This window comes from Neodiprion lecontei, chromosome 1 (genome assembly GCF_021901455.1).
Source record: "Neodiprion lecontei isolate iyNeoLeco1 chromosome 1, iyNeoLeco1.1, whole genome shotgun sequence".
NCBI lineage: Eukaryota > Metazoa > Arthropoda > Insecta > Hymenoptera > Diprionidae > Neodiprion > Neodiprion lecontei.
The window spans coordinates 11852697-11880676 of NC_060260.1; the positions used below are offsets into that span (position 1 = coordinate 11852697).

The 27980-nt window shown below is 37.1% G+C and overlaps 3 protein-coding genes across 13 annotated transcripts in view; 2 read left to right on the forward strand and 1 right to left on the reverse strand.

The window, feature by feature from the left end:
• Positions 1-1801: 1801 nt before the first annotated feature.
• On the forward strand, positions 1802-13597 carry LOC107226958 (mitochondrial glycine transporter). 6 transcript variants are annotated; one of them, XM_046746821.1, is made up of 8 exons: positions 1802-1922; positions 2688-2786; positions 3300-3418; positions 8893-8977; positions 11268-11447; positions 11968-12136; positions 12706-12965; positions 13047-13597. In XM_046746821.1, exons 2-8 carry the CDS (start codon positions 2736-2738, stop codon positions 13059-13061), a joined length of 879 nt encoding a protein of 292 aa, XP_046602777.1. In that variant the 5' UTR covers positions 1802-1922; positions 2688-2735; the 3' UTR covers positions 13062-13597. The 6 variants fall into 6 exon arrangements, with proteins under 6 accessions (XP_046602777.1, XP_046602780.1, XP_046602781.1 ...); XM_046746824.1 differs by lacking the exon at positions 1802-1922 and adding an exon at positions 1985-2138; XM_046746825.1 differs by lacking the exon at positions 1802-1922 and adding an exon at positions 1985-2133.
• Positions 13290-27980, reverse strand: part of LOC107226957 (flavin-containing monooxygenase FMO GS-OX3) — a 32028-nt gene continuing 17337 nt past the window's right edge. For 2 of the 5 annotated variants that reach the window (XM_046746817.1, XM_046746816.1), the window contains exons 2-7: positions 18663-18909; positions 17849-17990; positions 17232-17543; positions 15590-15740; positions 15232-15506; positions 13290-13935 (exon numbers count right to left, since the gene is read on the reverse strand). In XM_046746817.1, the coding sequence (XP_046602773.1) occupies positions 13723-13935; positions 15232-15506; positions 15590-15740; positions 17232-17543; positions 17849-17990; positions 18663-18871 (1302 nt within the window). In that variant the 5' untranslated portion in view covers positions 18872-18909 and the 3' untranslated portion in view covers positions 13290-13722. Of the gene's footprint in view, positions 13936-15231; positions 15507-15589; positions 15741-17231; positions 17544-17848; positions 17991-18651; positions 18910-19459; positions 19571-21691; positions 21705-27980 lie in introns of those variants that run through there. The other 3 variants (XM_046746814.1, XM_046746815.1, XM_046746818.1) reach the window with 3 other exon arrangements.
• LOC107226955 lies at positions 22835-25746 on the forward strand. Of its 2 annotated transcripts, none has more exons than XM_046746820.1 (4): positions 22835-22970; positions 23554-23636; positions 23710-23942; positions 24024-25746. In XM_046746820.1, the coding sequence occupies exons 1-4, from the start codon at positions 22946-22948 to the stop codon at positions 24571-24573; spliced, it is 891 nt and encodes a 296-aa protein (XP_046602776.1). In that variant the 5' UTR covers positions 22835-22945; the 3' UTR covers positions 24574-25746. The 2 variants fall into 2 exon arrangements, with proteins under 2 accessions (XP_046602776.1, XP_015523430.2); XM_015667944.2 differs by having other exon boundaries at positions 23563-23636.

Genomic DNA, 27980 nt, shown 5'->3' on the forward strand with positions numbered 1-27980 from the left:
CGAATACTAATAAATATTTTCAGTATTAGAACACATCAAAAATATTGTGTAAGAATTATTACAATTTTAGTATCGACCCATTCAACCAAGAAGATTATGAGAAAATTATAAAAGATTATAGAAATTTCATTAGCGCACTGACAGCTACTGAATTTGGGCTTGCGCAAAAAATGAATTGGAATAATTTATTGTAAACTGACACCGGAACCACGGAGCGCTTGTCCTGAAAGTCGAGTTTCACCAGGTAGTGGACTTTGAACGCAGAAACTACGGGGCGCTTGTCCGGGGAGTCGAGTTCCACTAGGTAGCGGACCCGGAGGGCACGATCCAGGAAGTAGAGAACCCGATACTCGAAATCTGCGGATCGCGATTCTCCTACGACCGCTCTGCTGCGCGGTTGTTTCCAGACTGAGGAATTCGGCTAGCTGATTTCAGATTGATGACGTCAAGTGAAAAAAAAATTTGCGTGACATCACCTTCTGAACATTCGAACATCCAAACTTTAGTTCCGAACTTTGATGCCATGAATGATGATGTATGATGTAATGTATGATGTATGATGTAAGATGATACGATATGATGTATTATTGTTTTAGTTTCCACATTTCAGACTAGAAATACGCACTTCATGTTTCTTGCCGATTCCAGACTCAAGCGGCTAGGTCTTCCGATGGTCAGCCGTTGACTCAAGATATATTCTTCAGTTAACGGGTCAGCTAATAACGCTGCCGTTCTTCAACAGTTGGATGTTAAAAATTCTCGCTCGTACCTTTCAAATGTGCGTTAAAATACACTCGAAGTCTCAAGAAACTTCATTTTTTATCATTCTTTCAAAAAACAAAAAAATCGCTGACAATCACTTATTTAGATCTTTAAATCAGGACACTGCGTTACATACTGTCTCCTATGCGGAGCATCCATTTCATCTCGAGCAAAATCAGCGCATCTTTGATGTATCACAGTTACTCTGCATTTTTTCCCATACAAACATTCTTAGAAAAACAATTCTGTTTCTCTACCCACCGTAGATACTTCACTTGCGACTAGGTAAAACAGCGTTACGATTCTATGTCTACGAAAATTCAAGATCGAGAGAGCAAATGAAAAGTTTTTGGAATAATTATGAATAATAATGTTATGGAATACATCGAGCGCGTGTCGAATAGAATCCCATTTTGAAATGAATAATTCTTCCATTTTCATATTATAGCCATATTATTGTAGATAATCTAGTTTGTCTTACGGGAAATTATAAAATTTATATTATGCCTTACGTATTATTCGTAAATGGATCATATATATTAACATCGTACATGGACCGCATATAGGTATATTCTTTTTGGTCTCTGCATTATTATCACATCTGATTCATCATTATTTATGATCTATGTATACGTTCTTCTCTCTGGTACCTTTTCTAACAATTAGTGTAAAAAAAAAATTGAAGTAGTCAAAGACCTCACGCCAACTTCACATGTGTGATTTTCACGTGGAGCAAACAGCTGGACGCAGCATGCTCTGATTGGTCAATTACCAAGCCAGCGAGTCTCATCCAGCTATTTGCTGCACGTGAAATGCAGCCTAATACTACATTTTGCGACTGTATTCTGCACCAGTGTTGTACAATAGAGATGGTGGCACCAGTACAGTACCAGTGCAGAACTTGGAGCATATTACTGTATATGCTTTGAGGCGCAGAATCGTGCAGCAGATTAGCGCTAGCGAAAAACGCTAAAATAGTTACCAGAAAGTAGTTGCTTCAAATCCCCAGATCTAGGTCTCTTTCCTTTTACGTCAATCTTCTGCAATATATCAGTGATCTTCTGATACCACACGACACTAAGTGATTTCATTGGCGTGGCGTATTCTATTAGATTTAACTAATGAAATTATTTAATATCGAACTATGTCAGAAAATTAAGGTAAATGGAAATCGGCCCTTATCTAATCACATAACGATAATATGTATTATGCTTGGAGCACGTTAAGCTCTGTTCGTTACAGTTACACTTTCTACACTTTTTACACTTTACCTAGGAAAGGGCACCTTCCATTGGTTAGATTCAGGAAAAGTGTAAAAAGTGTAGAAAAGTGTAACTAAAACGAACAGAGCTTTATACTTATGCTCTAATTGTAAGGTATTATGCATCGTATTCGTACATGCCGTAATGGCAATCAGAATTGCCTAATAACGAATTCTATCGCATAGGCATAGATAGCTTCAGCGAGTTGTACATACTTAGTAGGGTTATAATTATATTTGTTAAAATTACAAATACCGGGTCGTACCACGATAATACACATCCCAATGTACTAGCATATGACAATAATTCATGGTTTAAAATGTGCCTGTCATTTGAAAGTCTATGCAAGGTGGGTTATACCGTGTATTTGTGAGCCAACTTAGATTAACTATACAATGCTCTTCAAGACCTCTACGCAATTCGCATTAACAATTTCGTAAACGGTGATTTTGATAATTCTAGCAATAGTGTTGTATAATTTGCCTTTTTAAACAAACCTATATAACAAAGTAAGACCACAAGCGATTTTCAATATGCACATTTTGTTTCTTTTTCACATTATTTTATTTCTTGAGCTATCTCTATAGGGTGATCAATACCTAGCATAATTTTTCGACACTCATCGTTATGCAACTTGAATATATTTAACGATGATTTTTTTAGGTATTCCTCAAGTGGAGATAGTCATTTACTCAAGTAATCCACCTTAAAATGCAGAGTGATTACAGCGATTGCAAACAAGATTTAAAACGAAATAATCAGGTAAGTTATAATCAAGTTGAATCTAGTAGTCTGATCGTGAGTAACCGGCCAAACACACCGTCGATAATCAAAATCAAGCTGTGGAACTGGACAATCAAAATGTTGTCAAATTTCATGGAAAGGTGGTAGTTTCATGGAATCATAGGTATCAAACGTTACAGCAATATTATGCTTAAAAAAACTAGAATTCATGAAACTAAACCTATCAACCGGAGCTAACAGCCCAATATAGTAATCATGATTGATATAATACATAATCAAAATTTTGCCAAATTTGTGGGAAAGTAAGTACTCTACGAAACGACGAGTGAAAAACTGAACAGCATTAGGCTATTTTAAAGAGGTTTAGGTTCGTAATCTAGGAATCCAATCATAACAATTGTTTTTCTTCTCCTCACAATCACAACCACTCCAGCTTTAACTGTGGAAATTGATTTCCACAAAATTCATGACAATTTTATTTTGTCAATAACATTATATTTTCACCACTTTATTTTAATATTTTTTTTACAGCAGTCCGTGTTGGAATCATTTATTGCTGGATCATGTTCTGGGACCGTGTCCACTATTTTATTTCAACCTTTGGATTTAATCAAGACCAGACTTCAGAGTAAAGTAACACGGCCAGTAGGGTAGGTAAGAGTCTATTCTGTAATTTCAACGTCTTATTCTACTACCTCAGTAAAAGTGATGTTTGTCCTTATGAGTAACTAGTAATGAGATTATAATTCTGTAACGCTGTTTATTTATATGGACTTGAAGCCGGTTGCATACAGTTTTATTGGTCGAGTATGCCACGGTTAATTACTATTCCTGTTGCATGTGTTTAAGGCAATGTTTCAACGAGTGAGATAATTTTTACTGAGACTTTTATTAATACATAATATTATTCATTAATGCCCGAACACAGAGACTGCCAATAAAAATATCAGATTCAGAAATATCATATACCTGCCAGTATGCTTAATTAAGTTAGCCATTTAGCTTCTTATGCGGAATCGGAGTTTATCATTTAATCCTATGTTGACATCTAATGTGGATCGAGTATTTTTGCAAATAGACACACAGTTGTAAATAATTCGTTCTCGTATAAGTACTTCAGTGCCTTCGAAACAAGCTGATTTTTTTTTTCAAAACTGGAATGCGTCAATGTTTTTGACGAAAATCAGTGCGATGATTGGGACTAGATATTTTCAGCAAGTTTCTGAAAATTAAGCATGTGAGAATTATAGAAATCTTTACCAAGCATTTGATATTTTTATCTTCTAGTCATTTCTACAGCCTTAATTTCACCTGCTCCATTGTAGAGAATATTGATCCATGTGAACAGCTTGATTCAAAACATAAAAGCAATTTCTTATAAACTCTTTCGAGGTTACTGTATTCAATTGTTCTATCAACCATGTGCTGAAATCGGCCTGGAATACCAAATCAAGGAAATAACAAGGTATTCTTCCAAAGTAAAACTATTTCTTCTAGTATCGTCAATAGATCGATCATAGCAAATCTGTTACTTTCAGTAATCAATATACTATGTGTATTCTCCTGCTGTAGAGGTAAAAAGAAGTGTGGCTTTATTCGGTAAAATATTTTGAAATTTTTGGAATCACCACCGAAATTTAGTATCGGGTTTCTCTTTGTAAGTGCAGAAATTACTCACGCTTCCCAATTTCTGCAGCATCTATTTTAATAACCCCACAAATGCACCAATTTATCGAGTTAGGTGCCAAATTTCAATTCGATATCCCATTCCAACTGATCACAATAATCTGCTACATAAGCTTCTGATCTCCAAGTCGAAACATTTCTTCCTTGCAAATTCCAATTGAATTCATCAAACAGTTTCATCAAATCCGTAAAAAATGCGAATTTCTATCAACCTGGAATCACCCTCGCGGAGTAAAAATCTCAACTTGCATCTGAATTCGTATCCTCATCTTGCAGATGCTGATTTCCCGTTATTATTGTTATTGACCTTTACATTGTATTACAGTCAAAGTGATAACTGAGCAGCTTAAAAGAATAATGGCAAATGTTTGATTTTTTTATGTACCTAAGGGTATGTGATACTCCTACCGTTACCGACTGAGCAAATTCATCCTTATATTTACATATTGAAAAAAACAAACAAATGAGAATGGTTATAATTTCGACGGTGCACCGCTCTCATAGTGGAATTATACAATGTTATTTCATATCCCAATTATCATTACAAAAATACGTGGTTTTTCTGGGGCCATAAATTCTATGGATGAGATACCTTTCGCCATACCTGAATGAATTAAGAGTAAAATGAGCTATCGTGAGACTTTTTTCATACAATATTGAGGTCAGCAAGCCAGAACTACGAATTATAATATTTCGTGAATAAAATACGCTCAGCTCAAAGTTTTTTGATTGGCGTGGCTGCGCAAAACAGAGTCCTGTCCATCGAACTATAATACAACACTGTATTTAGCACAGCAACTTGCTAGTTCTTTATAGTTCTGAGACTAATGGATCGAATTTCCACCGTGCGTTATGAGGTTGGCTACCTTTGATAAATCAAACATAAACGTAACCGTAAACACTGTACTGTTGTATGATTATCGATTATCTTGCGTAGAGAATGGATTTCTCAGTGGTATTAATACATAGATATGTATTTTTTTTTTATGATATAAATATCTACAAAGTGATACGGACATACTCTTAGTAATATATAATTATATGACACATTTTTAATAAATAATATATTATCAGACTTTTTTTTTATCTATGTAAACATATACTTATAACCATGTTATCAATATTCTGTGATTTCACCATTCTGCGCTAAGCAACGTTACACATGAGACCTACGAACCGTGAGATATCACCTCATTATATTAAATGGTGAACGTTTCTTACTACGATAATATCGTAAATATTTTTTCAAAAATATCTTAACCCCTTGTAGCCCAAAATCATAAATTTTAAAATAAATAGCATTTAAGGACTTGTCATTAATACCATCCGTATGGATTTTGTAGGATCTTATTTAGTTTGTTACAGAAATGTCAGAAGGGGATACAAAGGGTTAAATCAATATTTCTGTTGAAAACTATCTTGTAATATGTTTATTCATTGTCATCACGTTCCTACCACGGTCTTACATACAGGTCTGGGAACTCTCGTGTTGGGCGTATGTCCTCTGTATTGAAACACCGGCCGTTATCCCTAGTGACCACGAGTGTCGCTGCTATCGAGGGATTCAGGCAAGGTCCCTAGATATACCAGGTCAAGACACGCATGGGCAAAAAAATTAGTGAAAATGCGCCAAAAATTTCGTGCGACAATGGATGCTTTCCATTTAGAGCATAATATGACACGGTGTAAACATTTCTGGCCTACTCCTTTGCTCGGATTGGCCGCTTACAATAGAAAGTTGTACACTGTGTCACACTGTGCTCTAAATGGAAAGCACCCCGTGTGTTTCTAATTCCTGACCTGTCATAATGATTAACCTCAGAATATATACGTGCTTCTATTTATTTCGTGAACGTCAGGACACTAGGAGCGCAACTCGTTAAAGATTAACCTCAAAAAATTGAGCAAGATTGGTCAAAACTGGTTAATGCGGTAACGTAAGTTTTATATTTTTTGGGCGAACGCGCATAGAAATTTTTGCCCACGTTATAGTGAGAAAAACTGGAACACGCGTATCTTGACCTGGTATATCTAGCGACCTTGGATTCAGGCTGTGTCAGAGAGACTGAAACAGATTTCAAAACCATGGACCAGCAACAACCTGTTTCTATCTCTCTTGCACAGCCTGAATCCCTCGATAGCAGCGACATTCGTGGTCACTAGGCGAAACGGTCAATGCTTCAATAAGAGGACACCCCCACCACTGAAATTTTTAGCGAGTTCCCAGACCTGTATGTAAGACCGTGGTTTCTACCTATTTATATGTGTTCACAACTTCCCTCAATTTCTGTTCGTCGGAATATGGCGGTCAAGATGGACGTGATTGATTGTACTCTGTTTTGATGTGCGCAGCTGACGAAAACTTTACTGAAGCGCCACTTCATGCTGCGTCGACAACACCACGGCGCAAACCAAGAACCGCCCAACTGCACCTGTTTTATTCACGAAATAATTATAATAATATCACGATGGCTCATTTTACTTCTCAGTCTTTCCAGAATCGCGAGAAGTATTTCGTTCACAAGCTTTATGGCCCCAACAATACGGAAAATGCAAAAATAAGAACACTTGTCAAATAAAAATCACACATTTTTGTGACGATTTTTGGGATATTAGTACCTTTTCAGAATTCCGCTACGAAGAAGCGACATTCGAACTATTCCCGTTCATTTGTTTCCTCAATACGTGAAAAATAAGGGTGAGTTCGCTCGGTCGGTAAGGCTAGGAGCACTTACCCTTAAGAATCTATCTTTTCCTGTCCAATTCCAAATTATTACACAGAAACTCTTACTTAATGACTAGGTATTATATATTAGTATATTAAGCTATCTCGATTCCTTCACATATTACATTATCCACATGTACTTTACCCTTGTTTTTTTAAGTACTCAGTTAATTTCGTTTGTTTTTAGCTTCGCCTTTGGTTTTTTTCTATCACGTGTCTGCTTTTTCGGAAATGCAAGTATTAGATTGAATCGCTCCTTACTTACTATTCGAAATAGTTCAGTACGATTTCAATCATCTCCCCAGCTTCTGTATGACCACCTGGAAGACCGGTCTTCGAAGATCGCGCGTGGCATCCAAGCCGAATTATAATTGCTACAATAAACTGGTAGTATGAGAGTGTCGATATGTTTGAAGGCCCGAGGATTCTTTGTTTTTTCTCTACTACAGTGCAATCTCTCAATAGTGCCACTTCCAATAGTGCCGCATCCACTAATCTATACTCGGGCACTTCCCCCACTACCATACTACACTCCGGCATTTCCTGCATTCTCCCTCAACAATGCCGTTGGTGAAATACATACATTCTTACTTCAGTGATTCAGCAGTATGTACGTAACTTTCGTACCTCTTAATAGAGAGGGTCGAGAACTAATTCTCGAGAATGAACGTTTGTAGTCAGAGTGGGGGAACTGAGATTCAAAGAAATGAATTCCCCCTACAGCCCGTGAGCGGTTCTAACGGAGAGGTTGCACTATAGTCTTATTAAGCACTACTGGTCATGATTGAGTTATTCTTATAGTAAGCTCATTTTCACGTGTAACAAGTTGAACTTACGAGTTTCAGATTGTATTTTCAGTTTAGAGGTTCCAGATTTCATTCTTCATCAGTATAACGATTGTTAAGTCAGTGTTTGAATGTTATGAGGTTGAAATTAGTGATATTAATACGTAACGAAACATTTAAAAAATATCGCCATCTGGTAAATTTAGAATCATTTTAAAGTAGTTGCGTTTGCAAATTATGAAAACATTTTATTCTATATACCTTTCCTAAGCACATGCTGCTGAAATAAATGTTAACTTTGGCATTGCTTTTCCATTCAGTGATTTGAACTAATACTGTAAATAATAACAAACCGAGCCTAATGACCTTGAATATTATGTAATGATAATGCAATACATGTAGAAAAAAAATATTCAGCCACCGCAGCCTAGCCATTGGAAACGGTAAAAACAAGGAGCAGTACACTTGTTTTTCGAGTACTGATAAACTTTATTTTCCATGTTGCAACCTCTAATAATTCTGGCCGATTTTCTCACACCTTACGGTTCAAAAAAGGTTTTATATTATTCTCAACAACTTATGTTAGTACTTGGTGGGTGCAGGCAATGTGAGATTTCCGTACACCAATCATAGTTCTCTGACATACCTTGTGATGTTAACAATTCCAGTATATTTTATGCAGCAAAATTTGAAGTGTGAAAAAAAAATATTATGGACGCGTAGTTGAAAACATACAATTCATTACCTTACGTGATTCATTTATTGAATAATTTATTTCAAACAGACATAATGTTTCCTTTGTCGTGTAGTGTGAAGAATGATAATTGACGGCGAACTAATCTATTTTATTTTATCACTCCAACCATATGATGATATTGATAAATTTTTGTGACCAATTATTTACATATATATATCTATATATATATAGCACCCCTTCACCGGGAATAGTGGATATTGCGATCTACGTAATACGTAATGAGAACGTGTTTGGATTATGGAGGGGCATTACACCAGTAAGTACATTGAAATGCAAAAATAGCAATGCCCTCTGATTGTGAGTGTATCTAAGGAATTTCATGGGTTTTCACTTAGTGTCGGACCGTCACCATTTTCAATTTGGTTGTAGCTTCAACACACGGTAATATTACCGAATACGATTTTTAAAAATCTCGAGAAATTGCAGAAAATTCCCTGAACAACGAATATTTTGTAACAGATCGTACTACCTTCTGCAGAAAATTTCCCCTGCTAGTCAAGCGGGATAAGGTTATTATATTTACCTGTGTGGAGAGATAACAATGGAGACTGGATCGTTGACATCGGATCCGCGAATTATTGATGACTGACGATGGCGAGGAAGCGGGATGATGATTAAAAATATGTAGATTCTGTTTAACTATGAATAGAGGATACTTTATTTATGAGGGTACAAAGTGATACGATCTATATCGCGAGAGAACAGAACGACAACTGAGGATTTACAACGCGAGAATACACATAGATGATACACAGATATGATCTCGCAACAGTAGATAATAGGACATAGGATACAGAGCTGATTTGTTTTGAATCGCAACACGGGCAAGCGGCTAGATTTCAGGTAGAGACGGACAGGTAAACATTACACGCGAGTGTGAGTACATAGGTGAGGATGATTTCAAATATTGAGTGAAATGAGAATCGGATGAGTGCGAAATACTTTTGTTTAAACTTGTGCATCGCTACTTTGCCGAAACAGTACCCGAGTAAATAAATAAATAAATAAATAAATAATTGTACAGAAATGTTAAGATTTTATCGAAAGTCGTATTTGGTGTCTGACTTATATTGCTTTTGAAGTTAATAATTATTTATTACTGTTATGATTTAATTTAACCCTAGTCACTTACATGGAGTGCAGTGGAAACCAGAGCCGACTTTAACGTACAATTTTAGTCAGCGTGCTTGAATCAGGGTTGTTTGTGCAAGTAAAATGAAGAATAATTTAAAAAACCTTGGGGTCGCAGAGATCCCATGTATGTATTACATATTGCTGTACTTTTTTTGCTTCAAGAATTTCTCATCCATCATTTTTTGCTAAAACTCAGATTGAAAACTATTTCTAAATTTTTAAATTCTGTTCAAGTCGTAATGTATTGTCGTGTACAGTAATAACGTTCCAAAGTTAGCTGGGGTATAGGTAACCCTGTGTAAATAATGTGGAAGTTTGCATAGGTGTAAGTGACTAGGGTCAATGTTCTAAACTTTTTAGGACGTTCCTATGCAACTAAACAACTGGTTAACTTGACTGACTTAGATGGGGCCAGCATAAGAACACTCCGCTGGGATGCGTTTTGAGCCCATAAAACGTTAAAAAAATAAGATTATACACCTAACCCATCAACTCGAAACGTCGAAACGTTGAGATTTAGTGAAAACACAACTTTTTATGTTCGGGGTGATTACATTAACTTTTCTTCTTCTTTTTTCCCGAAAGAAAAGAAGTGGGAAAGTAAAAATGCACAGAAATGGTGAGTAGGCAGCAAGAAAAATAGTTAAATTTCGATGTTTTTTATCAAGAAAACTATTATTTTCATTCCAATTGGGTTTTTTTTTTTTTTTTACTCGAAAGTATATACATTTAGGTACCTGTACAAATTTTCGTCTGGGACCCATTTCCTAAAATCGCTGTTGTCGTCAACGGTTCGCAGTTCCCAGGATTCCGCCCAGTCGGTTGATCTCAAACATAAATTGAAAGAGAATTATTTCCGAAAAGATTTTCTTTTTAAGAAGGAATTTCCCGATTTTTTAAATTGACCCGAAAGTTCAACAGTTTTGGACTCGAGGATGGTGAATGATATTGAGGGAAAAAACGTTAACTTTATATTTTACTAAAATTGTAATAAAATTGGGATATATGCTGATGGTCTGACGCTGAATGAAAACTCATGGAATTCCCTATATCTGCACCATTCGGTGCATAATCTTTCTTCTTCTACCATTTATACCTCCGTGAGTCCATTAGAAATTTCATATTGCCTGTACTTGCTTCACAACAATTCAATTACAATAGTGTCTACAAAAGAAACAAAACTCACATTATTAAAAAAGGTATAGTATAAGTATAATTGTTGCAAAGATGAGTGAGTCCAAACAGTGACGTAGGCAAGTTGGGTTATAAGCTTATCATTAGCCCTGAAACTCCAGCATTTGCTCAGTTATATTTTTCTTATGATTATGAGCATGTCGTAAGTCAGTGACGACGACTCAAATCGGATGTAACAATAAAAAATCAGTTACTTACAATACATAATAACTTCACAGTCCCTAATCCGAGTGGTACCTGGGGTTGGATTGTACTTTGCATCATTGAACTGGTTGCAAAGTACTCTTCATCTCAAAGAGCCGCTAACTTCGCTGGAAGCAATTGCATTGGGTATTACCGCTCGTTCTATGGCTGGAACTATGCTCATTCCTATTACAGTTGTAAAGACACGATTTGAGGTGAGAATTACGATATGATTTTACCCGTTCATGATCAGTGTAACTTTTGATCTGGGAAATTTCGTAACAGTTACGAGGATGATATGCACGGTATTATCACATGCATGTGACAAAATTTTTATCGAATAACTACTTATAGTATATTTTATGACAAAGGACGAAAGTTGCGATCGCCAACTTTTGGTCCGAGTAATACACGATAGTTTCTATAACCAGTGAATCAAAAGTGGTAGGCTCGTGGCAGTTTAATTTACGGGACGCGAGTGGCCGATCTTTTCCCTCAAGGGACGAAAGTGAGGCTACTATGAACTGCGCATGCGCAAACCAACCTTTACAACACTGCGATGAAATTGGCTACTTTTGTCCCGCTAAACTACCACGCAAAGCCTGACTTTTTATGTACGTGTGATGAAAAGTATTGTTTGTGTTTGTGCCCGCATATCACTATTGGAAAACTGAGCTTATATTGCGATAAATCTTGTAGAATCAAGTTTAATATTTATTAAAATCTTGTTTTCAGAGTGGCATTTACAAGTACAGTAGCATGCGTTCGGCCCTATATGCCATTTACAAGTACGAAGGTACCAAAGGTCTGGTGTGCGGTCTAGTACCAACGTTATTTCGTGACGCACCTTTCAGCGGGCTATATCTCATGTTTTATACCCACTGCAAAAAGGCAATACCCCAAGGTATGCTATATTATTGAAGTATCGATATCAAGAACAATATTGCTATCATGTATTCTAATTGGTGATATTTTATTTTGTGCTGAGAGCACGGATGTCAGCGAATCAAAATTAAACAAGTTGAGTCGCGCGCGATAAGAGAAGGTCTTCTCAAGAGAACCTCTCGGTATATAAACACATAAAAAAGTATTTGGAGTTGAATTTCTTTAATTACACTTTACAAATAATTAATACACAAGCTGAAATATCAAAGTTTTGCTGAATGTCCCTCTGAAATGTGAATTAATACTTTGGAGTAGCTGGATTATTAAAAAATCGTAATACTCTTTCGCTTAGAATATTTCAGTAGATTTCTATGGACCATCTTAAATAATTTCAATATAGAGGAAAGCATGTTTTACGTATTCTCGAATTTCTTATCTCTCAAACGCCATTACACGGAATTTAGATTTTTTGATATGTTTCGGTTTCGTTTTGGTAGCGATCTGTATGGATATTGAGGCGCGAGTTAGTATGCTCATTAAGTTGTCTGTTCGATGTAGTACAGAATTATACATCTTATTTTTCCTCAGATTACAAAAGTTCCAATAGAACAACTTCAATGCACTTTGCGTGTGGATTGTTCGCTGGATTATTGGCTTCATGTGTAACTCAACCAGCAGATGTAATAAAGACTAGAATGCAGATTTATCCTCAGGAATTCAAAACACTCTACACTTCTTTTGTTTCCGTTTATAACGAACACGGAATCCTTGGCTATTTTAAGGGAATCGTGCCTCGTATGTTACGGAGAACATTAATGGCTGCAATAACTTGGACGATATATGAAGAAGTAAAATTATTTTATCCGTATTGCGAACATCGTAACATCCCGTTATAAATGATGATCAATATTCTTTCTATCCGTTTTCAGGTAACTAGTAAATAAACAACGTTTCGCGGTAGTGTTTCGTTCCAGTAATCAGATGGATGGAAAGATCATATTGTTGTAAAATATGTGTATTGTAATGTGGCCATCTGTGGGAGTGTAACGTCCAGCAAGAATTTTAATTGCGGCCTGGCATGTTCAGTGGCCAGAGCAATCCCACAGAAAACGAGAGGTTCCAGGTTCAAAGTCCCGTCTAGTCCGAACCGTGAAACATTTTTGCCGAACTCACAGAATTACACGTCACAGTATATATCTGTGCAGGTATGCTGATAAGGAGAACACATATAAAGTTTGCTCATCGTATACACGATATGTGTATATATATTCACGTGAAAAGTACCCGTGAGGGTATTATTGATCATAACTGAGCAGTGTAATTACATTTTAAGATACAATTAGGCCTAAGTCGCATGAATAATAAAAATGTAATAAATCATATTTTTAACCATACTTTGAGTATTTTTATGCAGAAAATTATGTATAGGTATATTTAGAAATAATATCTTATGCGAGAGTAAAAAGTACGAAGATTGTCAATTCCGCTATTGTATATACAATAATAATACCTTTTCTCTTCAAAGTTACAATAAATAGTCTGGAGATTTTTCTTTTACCTTATAATTAGTATTATTGTTTTAAAATTAACCTTAACATTGAAACTCTAACAAGGCTTACAATAATCGACTGTGAAATTCTCACTGTCAACGACATGGTATCGATAATTTTTGTACGTTATCAAGTCCTGGTTACGCATCTCGGTCACATGATCCATAATTTCTTTAATTACCGGTGGGAAACTTGGCACTCCGGCTATCGTCGCGATGTCATCATAGTAAGCCCACTGTCTGTCTTTCAGCTTAATTATGTGTCTCAGCTGCGAAAAATCGATTAAACAAACCACACTTGAATACAGCGAATTACAGTAATATACAAGTAATATTTATGACGATGATACTAATGTGGCAGTAATAATGCAGTAATCACTGACAAGCCTCATGATAAAGTAACAACGTATTTTAATGACAGATGAAGTGCCTTAGATGACATTTGTCACCTTGTACTATGAGGTACTTTTAATAAAAATCTTACAATAGAATCTAAAATCGAACGATAGAATTCGTGAAAATTTCAGCACGACCCTACGAGGAATTTCTATAGTTTTGACCAATCGTGTAGCCGCCTTCTCGTAGAGTTTCTTTTTCGTTAAGCTGATATATCTTCTTCTACCTCTGCCCGTCTTACGACATTGCCTCAACCCAAGTTTAGTTTGGCGCGGTAATATTTGAATCTCACAAAGTGCTGCTTTTTTCCCGCAAGTGAGCAAATGCGGGAAAAAAGTATAAAAGTGAATCTTATGCTACTTTTGTCCCGCTTTTCAGGTCAATAAAGTGGCCATTTTATACAGTTGAGTCGGAAATACATATATTTTCTAATATGCTCTTTCGAGATGCACAAATCAATGAATTTTGGCAGTCGTATAAATTGATAAGTTGTTAATAGTTAGTGATACAGAAAAAATTATTCAACAAAAAAGATAGAAAATATCATTATCTACAATAAAGGTCATTATCATTTTGGGCCTAGAGTGCACGGTTACGGAGATATAGGCCGAAACGGTTTTTCTCAAAATGGCGGCACTTCCGCCCTTAAAATTTGTAAGAATTTTGTGAATTTACATTCAGTACGTCATACTGAACCTATTCATGAAAAAAAATAACTCCTGTAATTTAGTGCAGGAAAAAATTCCCTATTGCCTGTACTAAATCATTTATGTTTGAGTTGTATTCAACTGGGATATTATTGTTTGAGTTATTTTGTCAGGTTTATTTTGTTGCAAGTTTATCGGACGTGAGACGAAACAGAGGCAACGAATTGTCTGTTTATTGAAAAACAACCGAAGGCAACTTTTCCACCCGGTCACCCGCTTCAAGGTTCTCCATGTCCAGATCATGCATCTATTTATCATGTAGCATATTCAAAACCAAATACCGAAAAAATAGTGAGACGCAAAGCGCCCCGCGGCAGAGCTTGAAGTAAGACTAACGCATCTTTGGGGTCATTTTGTATCCTCATCGATAATCAGTTATCTACATTCTTGAAACATTTCCAAATACCATTTAATCAGGATTTAATAAAAATTAATCAATAATTATAAAACCGTTCAACAAACCGGAATCCCTTCCTGTAACAACTTTCGCTTTTCCCTCTGAAAGTCCTCGCGCATTTCTGAGGAGGAAGGCAGCTTAACGCGACCGTCCATAACCTTCACGATATACTGGGCCTGAATGTGGAACATTGGAAATGGGACAGCGAGTCCTGGTAATCCCATGAAGAAAAGATTCGGTACGTCTGTGTGCACAAGATATTTGTAAACTGGTTCCACGAGGTTGTCCTTTGTACTGATAAACACTTTTTTAGATAGGAATGGAAACGTGAACTGGTAACCTACGATATAATAATCAGAACTAATTAACTGGGTGTGTGCCAATAAATTGATATGTCGGTTTTAATTCCAGGTGAGATCTTACCTGTACAGTAAACGAACTCTTCAACGACCGCAGTAGCTCCACTTTTGAACACGAAAGTGTTTCCATGGATTCTATCAATTCCTGCTACTTCTTGTACGTTTTCTGGCAGTTTTTTCATTTTCAGATCTTCAAGATTGTGACTTAGGTAGATCTGAAACGATCATGAAACAGTGAAAGATTTGAAAATAGATGAAATAATGCGAATGATTCAATGTCGGTGACAGATTGTACACGGGTTTCATTCATTTTCTGTTCAAGATGTTTTTATTGCAAGGGCTATCGCTCTTAAACAGTAAATTTGCTCGTGTAAAATTCCGAAGGTATTCAAAATTTGAGAGACCGTAACAAATTACTTTTTGTGAGTTCTTTAGGAATTAAGTAAATCCATGCGACTGCAAGCACTGCGACCTTTTTTAATAGAGGCTTGTGAGGTTGTAAGTCTCACATCGAACGGCACGTGCGAACTCGCTGAACTTCAACCTAATGGAGTGCAGCTTATTTCGCATGATTGAAATGACGACTGTTAGTAATTATACGCATTAGTAAGAAATGGGCAATAGTGGGTGGAACCGAACAACATTTTCGGTGATATCATCTTAGTCACCTAAACTGAATTACACAAAATTCTCATTATCATAATATAATTTCATATAGAATTGGAGAAGAATTTTGGATTTATTGATAACATATCCAAAAGTAGTTCATTACGAATTCGCCTGTGTGTTCGAAAGAAGTATAGGTATACGGGCAAGTTATTGGGATTTCATTTCGGGTCGTGAAAAATTCTCGCCTACTTTTTTCAGTGTCGAATAGGCAGCACACGTTTGCCATTTGCGCGTTACATTCTTGTATAAATGCTTACACGCTGCCGGAACGGGATAACGATATATAAATTCCAGTTCAAGCTATTTATCGTACTATCTTTACGTAGCTAAGGTGATTATCAAAATATAGTGACATGAAAAATATTACGATTCATGCAACTTTAAACAAGCAGTGAAAATAGTATTTTAGCTGTACTTTTCATCACTACACAAGGCAATTTTTCATGTCCATCACTTGAATGTGAAATCTGTATAACTGAAATTTCTTTATCTAGCTGTTTTCGAGATTATCGCGTGCGTTTGTCGGAACAAACAGATGGACTGAAATTTTTCTAAGAACCTGTTTTTCGAATATCAGAAATCCGGAAATGCAGAAATTTATTGTAATTTTACGTCCGGCGTATCGCCACATCTCGTCACTTTCAAACGATCCTTACAGTAACCTTATCGTCTCATTTCTGTCCTCCTATTTCCGTTCTGGCTCACGCTACTTGCTTTTGTCGAAAAGTAGGTAATAAAGATCAACTAACTACCAATTTTCAACCATCCGAGAATCAACCATTTATCATGAAGGTGGTGAAACGTCGTTGAATTTGTTATAAAAATGTAATTTGATATCTCCTACAGCCGAAAGAACTATAATAACCCCGAAATCCCCAATCTGAATAACGACCAGATGACCTGTCAAAAATTAGTTTATATTTTTTTTCAATACCTGGAAGCACTTATCAGATGCCTTACGCACTCTGATTCTATTCATTCTGTACCCATGGTCATTTTATAGTGGTAAGCATTTCGATCAAAAATGGAAGTCTTACCTTTTCAGCGTACTTGGATAGCTCGCAAGCAATGTCCACGCCAGACCACGAGGCGCCCAGAATGCAGACCTTCTTGTTCGCGTACGTCTCTGGCTTCCGGTACTGATGACTGTGTATAGATCTTCCAGGGAAAGTCTCAATTCCAGGAATGTGAGGAACGTCTCCCACAGTATAATGTCCGTTGCAAAGTATCACAGCGTCAAAGATCCTTGTCGTTACAACGTTTGTTTCCAAGTCCTCGGAAGTTACTAGCCACATTGTTTGGCCGCTTGGAAAACCTTCGGGCTCAACATTTTTCACTACCGTATTTAACTGCGGGCAGAAACATTGTCACAATTCAAGTTCTAGAACGTTAATGAAGAATCGTTACCGATTATCTTTATATTACTTGGAGCGTGGGATCTTTCAGGCTCCTCTGGCGCCCTTCAAAGCCATAAAAACATTTGTCTGACACTTATATTTGTAAAACACTCATTTTTCGGGATCATTGACTGGTCTTATTGGAATAAGACCCCCTGTATATCCGCCCATGTTCCACATAATATATTAGATAGATCTAATAGATAGCGCACATTTCGGAATACGTCCTATATATGCATATATTTCAAAACACATACCCTTATATGAGGAAAGAGATTAAAGTGCTCCGTATAACTCAATAGATAATTCCGAACAACGCTGTGATGCACGAAAGACGGCCCATCTTGATCTTGGAAGGGAAAGTCAGGAATTTGCATAATTTCTTTTGGCACGTTCGTCCTGTTAATACATAATCATATAAAGCGCATTTTTCGTGCACTTCGGGTCTAAGAGATGATGTGACGTGCACACTGAGTCTTTACTACATTTAAGTGTGTTGGAAGCCTCATTTTTTCCGCGTAAGCATTTACAATTACTGCAGACAAGTCCCACTCAAGTAAAATATAAGGGGTGTTCTATTCAATTTTCATGCTTCGTACTTGAAAATCTACGTGAAACTACGTACAGAGGTCTAGCAAAATCAGGTGAATTTACTTATCTGTCAATTTGTGCGTCAGTTTTTCGGGTGATTTGAGTCTAGAGATTTTCGAAAGTTCAAAGGAAGTGTTCATCTTAAAAAAAAAAAATGTATTCGAAACATCTCAAATGCATGCGTATTTGTTGATAGACAAAGTGATTAAGGTTCATGGAAAAGTACGCCGGACCATTGCCGAGGAAAGAAAAGTCTGGAACGTGTGTAACGCCGGAACAACTTTTGATATGTCAAGAGTGAGGCTGCGTAGGTATAAGGGACGGTTACGTCATGTTCATTGAAAGCATCAATGTTGTCAATCGCGGACTTGGTTAGGTATAGTAAATGTGACAGGGAAGAGAAAAGAAGCCGCATTCTAATAGTCCATGCCGTTCGGAAATATACTATTTTATTGGGTTTTTCATTTACTTTTGTCTCACCTGAGGTTCTTGTACATGCTGCTGTGAACTGGAAGTCCGCGAGAGTCGAAATCCGTCTCGTCGGTATAAACCCATGTTCCACCAACCTGGTCGGTTTGCTCAAACAGAGTGAAATCGAAAGTTTCTGGATTCGTGGCAAGATGTTTAGCTACGATAAGACCAGAAACACCACCGCCAATAATTGCGACTCTCGTTTTACTTCCGGGCATATCTCTCCGACTTGGTAGAAACTGACTCGGGTATATTGCTAAAAAATAGAAATTAAGGTAAGGTCATCATTCAGGATGATTATAGCTATAGGTTCTCTTGAAATGACCTGATCACCGCTGCACCGTAGCGCGTCGGATTCAATTCGCTCAATGTTAAATTCCCCAGGCGCGCACGCTCAAGCTTTGAGTTAGTGTATCATTTGCGTTTGTTTTCAGCTTGTCGGTATTATTTAATTTTTTATGACAGGATGAACTGTCATTACCGTACCGAGGATGACAAAATCACAGTTATATTCTTTGAATGAAGGCATATAACCGGGCGCCAACTGTCAAAACGACACACCACACCGACCAATCAGAGAACAAATAAAATGCCAACAAAGTGCTGGATATATTTCGATGACTTCAAGATCCGATAGTCACGACAACTTTTTAAGAGCGGACAAAGAAAAAAAAAAAAACAATAAAGACCTCACCTTTTAAACTGAAGAAAATCAGAAGAGCAGAGGCGAAAGGAAATTCTCTTGAAGAAAATAATTAAGAGAATATACGATTTGAATGAAGCCGATTGAGTTGTCAAACGCTTACCAGATAAAGCTCCGCCCATTGTACAGAGAAATCATAACCTTCACGAACTGTTAGAATTGGATTTCTTACGTATTATTCAAATTGCGTCAACAAAATGTTCATGTACTGTCTCTGAAAAAAAAAAAAATAAATAAAAAATAATAGCACGGCGTTTTCCTTTCAAGAGGTTTAATATTATGTTACTACGTATGGTTTCATGATGTGGCTAGACTGTGGGTTCACTGTGACTAAACCTGGATAAGCCGAGCTATCATCACACTTTAAATGCAAGGAGACACTCCACAGGACGGACTCCTCAGTTTCTACCCCTACACGTGACAAGGCAACTCATCGCACTGCTCATCCTGAAATAGCTTATCTTTAAGTTTGCTAATGTAAGCGGCCAGTCAAGTGTCATTGCTTATAAGTTATTAGATTAGGCGTGAGTTCTGTAACTTGGTATTATTTGCATAACCAATATATATTTGAAATAATATGTATATGTGCCAACCTCTGCTTCAATAACCGTATCCTAATCTTATCAACCACACGGAACTCATACGGGCTTCCAGTTATATTAGGACGCGAGAGGCATAGACTTAAAGTCTCGCTCAGTCTTCCCCTTGGCTGCCTGGCTGGAGTCGCGAGAGAAGCCAAAGTTCGGTAGGCAACGTCCTTAAACGTCAGTCTTCTTTACAAATTTTTTTTTTCTTTTGTACAAGATTATTTAGTCATAACTTATATGTTACTGTATTCGATTAATATATTTGAGTTTCCCGAGGAGGGCCCCCACCTACGGCCGAAACGGCAAATTTTCTTCTTACTTTATTGACGTTTGACACCGAGAAACTCTACACACATATTTTAGCTCCAATATTACGGAAACAAAATTTGAATCGTGACATATGTTAGCTAGTGGAAAAAGAACTGGTTAAAGGGAATGCAGTTATAGTTTATAAATCAACATTTCTGAAGTAGTATTGCAAAACAAGGCGAAGAAAAAGTTGTACCAGTTTTTACAGAAATAATTGTTTCTCGTTTTACAGAACTTCTGACGTTGAAGATCGATTGATGCGTTCGGTACACGCTTGATTTTGAGACTGCGATCAGCTTGGTAGTACAAGAAGCAAAGCATGTAGCATCGTTTAGTTTAATTGTTAGAGTGGTCATAAAGTTCATTTTTGATTTTGAACCGGTTCAGCATCCCCTGGATCGGTTTCAAAAAAATTATAAAAAACTGGTGTAAACACTTCGGCGTTCCAGTTCAACTAGAAAGGGTGCCTGTGAGCGTGAATTCATTTTGAGTTTCGAATTTGGGCAGAAACCGCCATTAATCACTGACAATGAAAAATCGATGTGAAAAATGAAATATTATATCAGCTATTTCAAAAGTATTTCCATTGTAGCGTGGAAACGTAGAAAAAATCATAGCTTTGTACGTTGACACTCCTAAAACAGTTTAAACCTTGGCATAAAAATTCTTCGAATATTGAAGATAAAAAAGAGACAAATCACATGCAATTTTATTTCAAATCAATCAGTCGGTAATCCCAATTCGCATTCATTACTCATTACTTGAAGTTGGCGATCGATCATCATCGTCGAGTGTTTTTGTTTATCCCAAATTTTCGAAGAATATTTCCAATTTTTTTTGGAAGCTAGCCGGAGAGAGACCTTTCGAAATGAGGTTCTTAAGGACCACCCTAATGATTTTTGTTGAACTATTTTTGAAAACATTATACACCAATTTTTGTAACTATGATATGGCAACGATCGTAAAATTTATTTATAGTAACAAGTCATGAAAAAGACTGTGATCTCTGCAAGAGATGTAGTGGAATAAAAAAATTGACAAGTAATTATCCTGCATACTTCGAGGCAAACATGAACGCGTATTTCTGTTCTATTCCAAAATATTCATGGATCTATCAGCTAATATTATTCTTTTTACAGACTACTGTAAGGCTATGTTATTATATCGAATGATAACATATTTCTCTCTAATCAAACATTACTATGAACGATCAACAAGTTTGTTATCATCGACTTATTCTGTTCTCTTAATCGCGCTGTTAAATGCGTTGATTAGACGTGAAGCAGTTTTCTGTTCCGAAATACATCACAGAAATGAAAGCAAAAAACTATACCTCATTACGACTGAATCGGTCTTTGTTACCAAAGAATGGATGTTTTGCACATGCTCTTGTAAAAATAATTTCAGAAATGTGGGATCCCATAAGCACCATAACTGACTTTGCATATATGTACGCTCTTGACCATGGAAGTTCCTACGTTGACCACCAGTCAACTCTACCCTCGACTATGGTTGACTCTTAATCACGGAGCATTAAAGAGGAGCACAATCTCTGACTACGAATATGGTATCTTTTTTTCATATGGCATCCAGGTGGCGTTCCGATCGCTCCAGACCCTCCGCGTCCGGCATAGCGGCCATGTTAAATACAATTTGCAAATGGCGGTTTCCGCGTCGGCGTTAGAGGCACGGAGCCACGGAGTACTAAAGGTATATATTTTCCGTCAAGCGCCTACGTCACAGTCCAACTTTAGTAGATGATTTTCAGCAAATTTCTCATTGCGTGGACCATTATGTTCAATTTGGTTGGATTTATATATAAATCGCGTAGACTTCGTTTTCGGGTTTGTATTTTCCGCCTATTACGGATACTGAGGGTCTGGGCCGATCACAGCGCTACCGCCCGGCAGGTTATTTTGGAACCACTTTTCGACTCGATACGTAACCAAGATTGTGCTCCTCTTTAATGCTCCGTGCTCTTAATAGATGCTCGAAATTCTACCCGTTAACTTCAATTCACTTTTCAGTACGATTCACAAAAGATACATGACATCGTAGTAAATGTTCTCGTTCGATGTTTCTACAAGCATTTCCGATTCGCTCCTTCATATCCTCTGGAGCAGTTGGTACCACGCTGTAAACTTTTTCTTCGAGCTAGCCCCATAAAAAATAATCAGGGCTTGTAAGAACAAACAGTTTGAAATAAAAGTTTTCTACCTTTTGTGTAGAATCCCAATATGTGAAAACAAGTTCACGTTCCCATTTAGAAAAGAAATCGTAACCGCTAAGTGACCTTGCAAAGGTGCACCGATGGAAAGTACGATAGCAGCCTCTCCCCGCTTTTCCCGTCAGTAGCTGATAACGAAATTTCATCAAGATGGATTAGCGAGAAGGAACCACCGTCCTCGCGCCATACCAGACCATCGAGGTCACACACACACGATAAATTTACTGCATTACGATAAGTTCTGCATGGTCACGTTCCAGCAGGTGCACATCAGATAACGGAGTTAGCAAAATTGATATAAAATCGACAGCGAAAAATGCTTGCTGCGCATTACGTTATGTAACAGGTGATGCATAGGTATCCGCGTTGCTGTATGTAGATTTCTGATCACTTTCGTTTTGTCGATTACCGATAACGGACGTCTCATTTCTTTTTCGAGTGTTTTGCCTTTGCCCAGAGTTACGAAATGGCGAGAGCTGGCGAAGGAGTTGGTAAGTACTGTTTTATTTCTTGCGATCGAATTTCAGGAGCAACACTTTGAGTTACACATTTTTAAGAGTAATCCGTTTTAATGCGTTTGGCTCCTAGCTTCAGCTTTATGCTTACTGAGTAACGGATAGCCATTTTTGGATTAAGATAACGTATCTAAATTCGCTTCCCGATCTTTATACTTGGTAAGCATAGCCTGAGATTCACGATAACGATAGACTCAGTTTTATTTGCAGAAAATTACGATTATTGTTCATTGTTTATTGTTATACCCTCATATAGGTTTGTATATTAACATTTGTATTTCGGTGTGATTTTTCCCTGCATGAGTGCAAACTCGTGCGTAGGGTTGTAGGGTGAATCACGGTTTTGCATAGAATCCGGTTTATCGTAAATCACGTACAATCAAAATTCTGTTGTACTGGGTCGAATCGCTTTCGTGGATTCTTCAGTCTCGCCTCTCGAGTAGGTCGCGGATTGCTGTGTGTGCATGTGCGTAATGGCGGCGGGATGATTCGAGAATTGCGAGGAAGGTCACGAATTTCAGACGCGTTGATTTGGAATGAATTTTTTTTTTTTATCCAAAAAATGCAGACTTCAGTGGCTGCTGTCAAGTAATATTCAATTTGGCAACTAGCGGAGGTGGGAGAACAGACGAAATCTGCAAGGTAAGAATTTTTAATTTACATATAAGCAATTATTCTCATCTAGCGAAACTAATACATGCATATTTACACATAGATTGCTGCCTGTACCGAAATGGGTCAATTCAGGTCCTACATTATGCCGCTGAATGGGATACCGCCAATGATAACTAACGTCAATGGTTTGAGAGTTATGGATGGTGAATTGTACGAAAATGATAAAAAAGTAGATACAGATCCAGCGGAAACTGCTATCACTAAGTTCTTGGACTTCCTGGACACTCAACGCCAGTCAAGACCAGTTATCCTTGTAGCACACAAGGCCCACGAGTGATTATTGTTGCTGTGTAATTTATCGATTTCTTAAACATTCGTGCACGATGTGGTTTCAATTGCATTATTGATTGGCAGATTTCACGGGCCACGGATTCTACGACTGGTAACAGATCTGGGTATGATGGAGGAATTTCAGTCACGTGTCGCAGGATTTGCATGCACGCTCCTTCTATTTCAAACCGAATTTCCTGAGCGTGATAGTCACGCGCTGAAAAATATCGCTGAAGGTATCCCCGGCTTCAACTGGGAAGCGAAAGCAGCATATTATGCGACTCGTATGGAGGAACTATTAATGGAAGTAATACGTTACTACGGGATTGAAAACAACATTACGAATTATACGGAAAGCGCTGAAGCTGCATCAACAAAGCTTAAGACTGATGACAGAAAAGCCTCTCTAGAGGAGATTAGAACACTAAACAAAAAACAACTTTCCCCTCCTACAAGGGGGAAAATGGCTGAGGCAGGAATCGGCTACCAAGATTTAGTGGAAGCTTATCGATCTGGCAGCGACGACGGAGTATTACAATTACTGCAGGATGTCGGGTTAAGACGGGACGTTAAAAACAAGATACTTGAGCATCTAAGGGTCTCGGTACCGCGAACTCCTCAACCAATCGAATGAAAATTATAGCCTCTAGATTTCACTTCGAAGATGATGAAACTTTTGTTTCACTATCATTATCCAAGATTAAATTTTTCTTGCATATTACATAAATGTACGATAAACAGAATTCTATACGAAGCTAACCGCATATGCAATATCCAACGTTCGTGTCGGTAAATTTCTGTTACCCCGAATGCATTGCATGCATACGGCTTCCATTAACACTATATATTTTCGGACATACAGAAACTGGCGTGCACGTGTAGCGTAATAAACTTTTCCATCTTTCAGGAGGTGTTTGTTTGGGCAATGATGTCCCAGGGATAGAATAGCTTATTTTTACATATGTAAAGCAAGTACGGAAATTCTTACCTGCACTCGTGGGAAAAGCCGTGGTGGGCGTAACTAATCCACTACGCTGGACCCAGAGGGCAAGGGTAGTTCAGGGTAAATAAGAAGGCCCAAAACATTATTTATACATACTTGAAACTTCCTCATTCGCCTAAATTCCGTAAAAATGAAAGGAACCAATTAGGAACCGTGTTAAAAATCGGCACGCTGAAGAACAAATCCTTAACAAGTCTTGCACTGACAATGAGCAGAAGCAGGGTAGTTCATCAGAATTATTTTAACACGACGTTTCAAAATTATCTTTCAAACATTGCAGTTCTTCGTAAACCATCGATCGGAGCAGTTCAAAGATATTTTTAAATCTTGGCGAATGATGTAACTCTGAAGAAATTCCGTGCTTATACTACTGTTAAATAATATTATTACTCCCAACAATATTTAAGCATTATAATTTCAATTCAGCTTTTGAATAAACCTAATCATTGAGTTTAATTGACGTTTTGATTTAACCTAATTAATAACCTTCAACGTGAATAGATCTATTGAACTGTCTCCGTATCCATTTTAGTATATCCACCGGCGCCCTATCTGGCATTGGTGAATTCTTTTCTCCACTCTACCATTTTTTGCAATAGCTCTCGTATCATTCGTTAAGGGGTGACGCCACTCTAGGATTTTGTGAAATTTGATTTTTTTTATTGCTTGGATTGAACAATATTTTAGGGTCACAAAAACAATATGTAGTTGGTCTTATAGTGGAAAAAAATTTCAAGAGGTTCAATTCTCGATTTATGCCTTGGAGCGCGCGCCGAGTGCTTGTAAAACTGAACGCATTTTTCTCGAAACCACTTTTTTCAAATTGGGAGGACAGATTACTTGAATATCGTTGCATGGATCGATCTGAAATTTTGACAGTAGCTTTACAATTACATTCTCTATGAAAGTACGTAGTTGTTTTTTTATTTAATGTTAAGTTTTATTGATTTATAAAAAAATTATTGCTTATTTTTTGCCCACAAATCGACTCATTTTTCTAAAAGTGTACCATTTCTATAGAATTTGATAAAAAAAAAAAAACCCTACGTAGTTCCATAGGCAATAACATATAGATTGTAAAATTTTTTTGGTTTTTTGTGACGGGTCTTATACTCTATGGATTTCATTTTGCATCTGAATGATGATCAAATATTTTTTTTCATACTTTGATACGTAATAGGTGAACCCGCTGAAAAGAAATCATATTCCTTTATCCATACTCCCAAAATAAATCGTCAAAGTTGGGCCCATTTTTGACCGTTACAGTGGTGTTACCCCTCAATCCACCGGCACGTGTTTGGTATTGGTGAATTAAACTTTCGATTGAAAACATCTCCTTAAACCTCACTGTTGATGCCTAAGAACCAAATTTCCAAAGCGCTTAGAAATGGAGGCAGAGCAGGTAGAAGGGTTAAATTTCATAAAAACCATCACGATCGTGCGTAAACAGTGTCACATAATTTCTAAACGGCGTATTGTCAGAAAAGTTGGAGACAACTTCACGATTTATACCCCATTCAGTTCCCGTCGAATACGCAGAGCCGCCCGCAGAGCCCGAAATGATCTAAATCGATTAAAGTTAAGTGATAACTTTTACTCTAAATCGTTATCTTCTCTCAATACCAGTTCAATCAACAAAGAAGAACAGTGTTCAGTTCAGGTAAATCGCACCCAAGAGTTTAATCCTAGTATGAGGTTTTAAATTATCGTGGCGAATTCGGGTTTCCGTAAATGAATAATAGCCAAACCCAATCCGTATCATAACACTGTTATTGGTTTACAATTATCGAGCTCAGTTTTTTAAAATTCCAATTTCAGCTGTCGAAAAAAGCCAAAAATGATCCTACATACTCACGGATGCCTAATTACAATTATGTAGGGTTATATATTCAAAGATATTCACAAATATGCCGTTAACATGTACATGCACACAGATACCCCCACACAAAATTTTTAGGTTGAATTAACTCATTGACTTTGTGTAAAAATTGTTGTTGGCTCGAGGAGATATTAATCGTATTGTAATTCACCCGAATAAAGATATCAATTACTTTCATGAACTGCAATGAAACAAAATAAATCACTAAAAGTGTAATTTGCATTTCATTCTACCCAAATATCAAAATACAAACGTGATTTGTATTTTACTTCTTGCTGATGGCAGTGTGCAAATCCACTCAGTATTATATTTCATCGCAATTGCAAAATACTGATGTGATTAACATTTCATTCCCTTTCAATTACAAATTCAAAATCTAATTTTGATGAAATACGTAATGGTCTCTAATCAAATTCTGAGATGAAATGTTTTTGATTAAAATTCTCGAATACAGTGTTATTTAACTAAATCTTGAAATGCGTTCTTGTTGACCGAATCCCGAGTGACGATTTTTTTCTGCTCAGTCGTCGATGTAATTTTGAAAGAAAAAAAATTATGATTCATATTACATACTGACATGAATTATGAAAAATTGGATCACTTCTTATGCGAGCGATTCAAGTTCCTACTTTTTTTACCGTCTGGTTGTATTTCAACCACAATTGAGGTGCGGTAACTGTGATATGCAGTTGTTACGAAACGAGAGGGGAAAATTACCACGGAGTGCAAGTGTTTTAAGTACGTGCAAAAAACGATTTGATAAAGAGTGAGCCGGGAGTATTTCTTGAGGGACGTCAATGAGAACGACGCTTCACATATATTTCTTGTTCACATTGCGAATCCTCAAGGAATCCTCCCGGTACGATATAGCATTTTAAAAGTAAGCCATTTCTACGTTCCATTTGAAATCATGAGTTTTCAAATTGTGACAACTGAAATTAGAAAGAAATAACGACTGTAATTTTTTAAATCACAGACGTCCGCGTCAGGCTAATCATACGCTTCTATAAAATGAAAAGTAACTAGATGGAAGTAAGACGTTCTGTTATTCTACAGCGCTCAGTCAAGCTTTTGCCACTATCACCTGCACTCTGTACTCGAGGTTTTTGAACGCTATGATGAACTTTTATAACTTTGAGTCTCGTTATTCTCGAAAGGA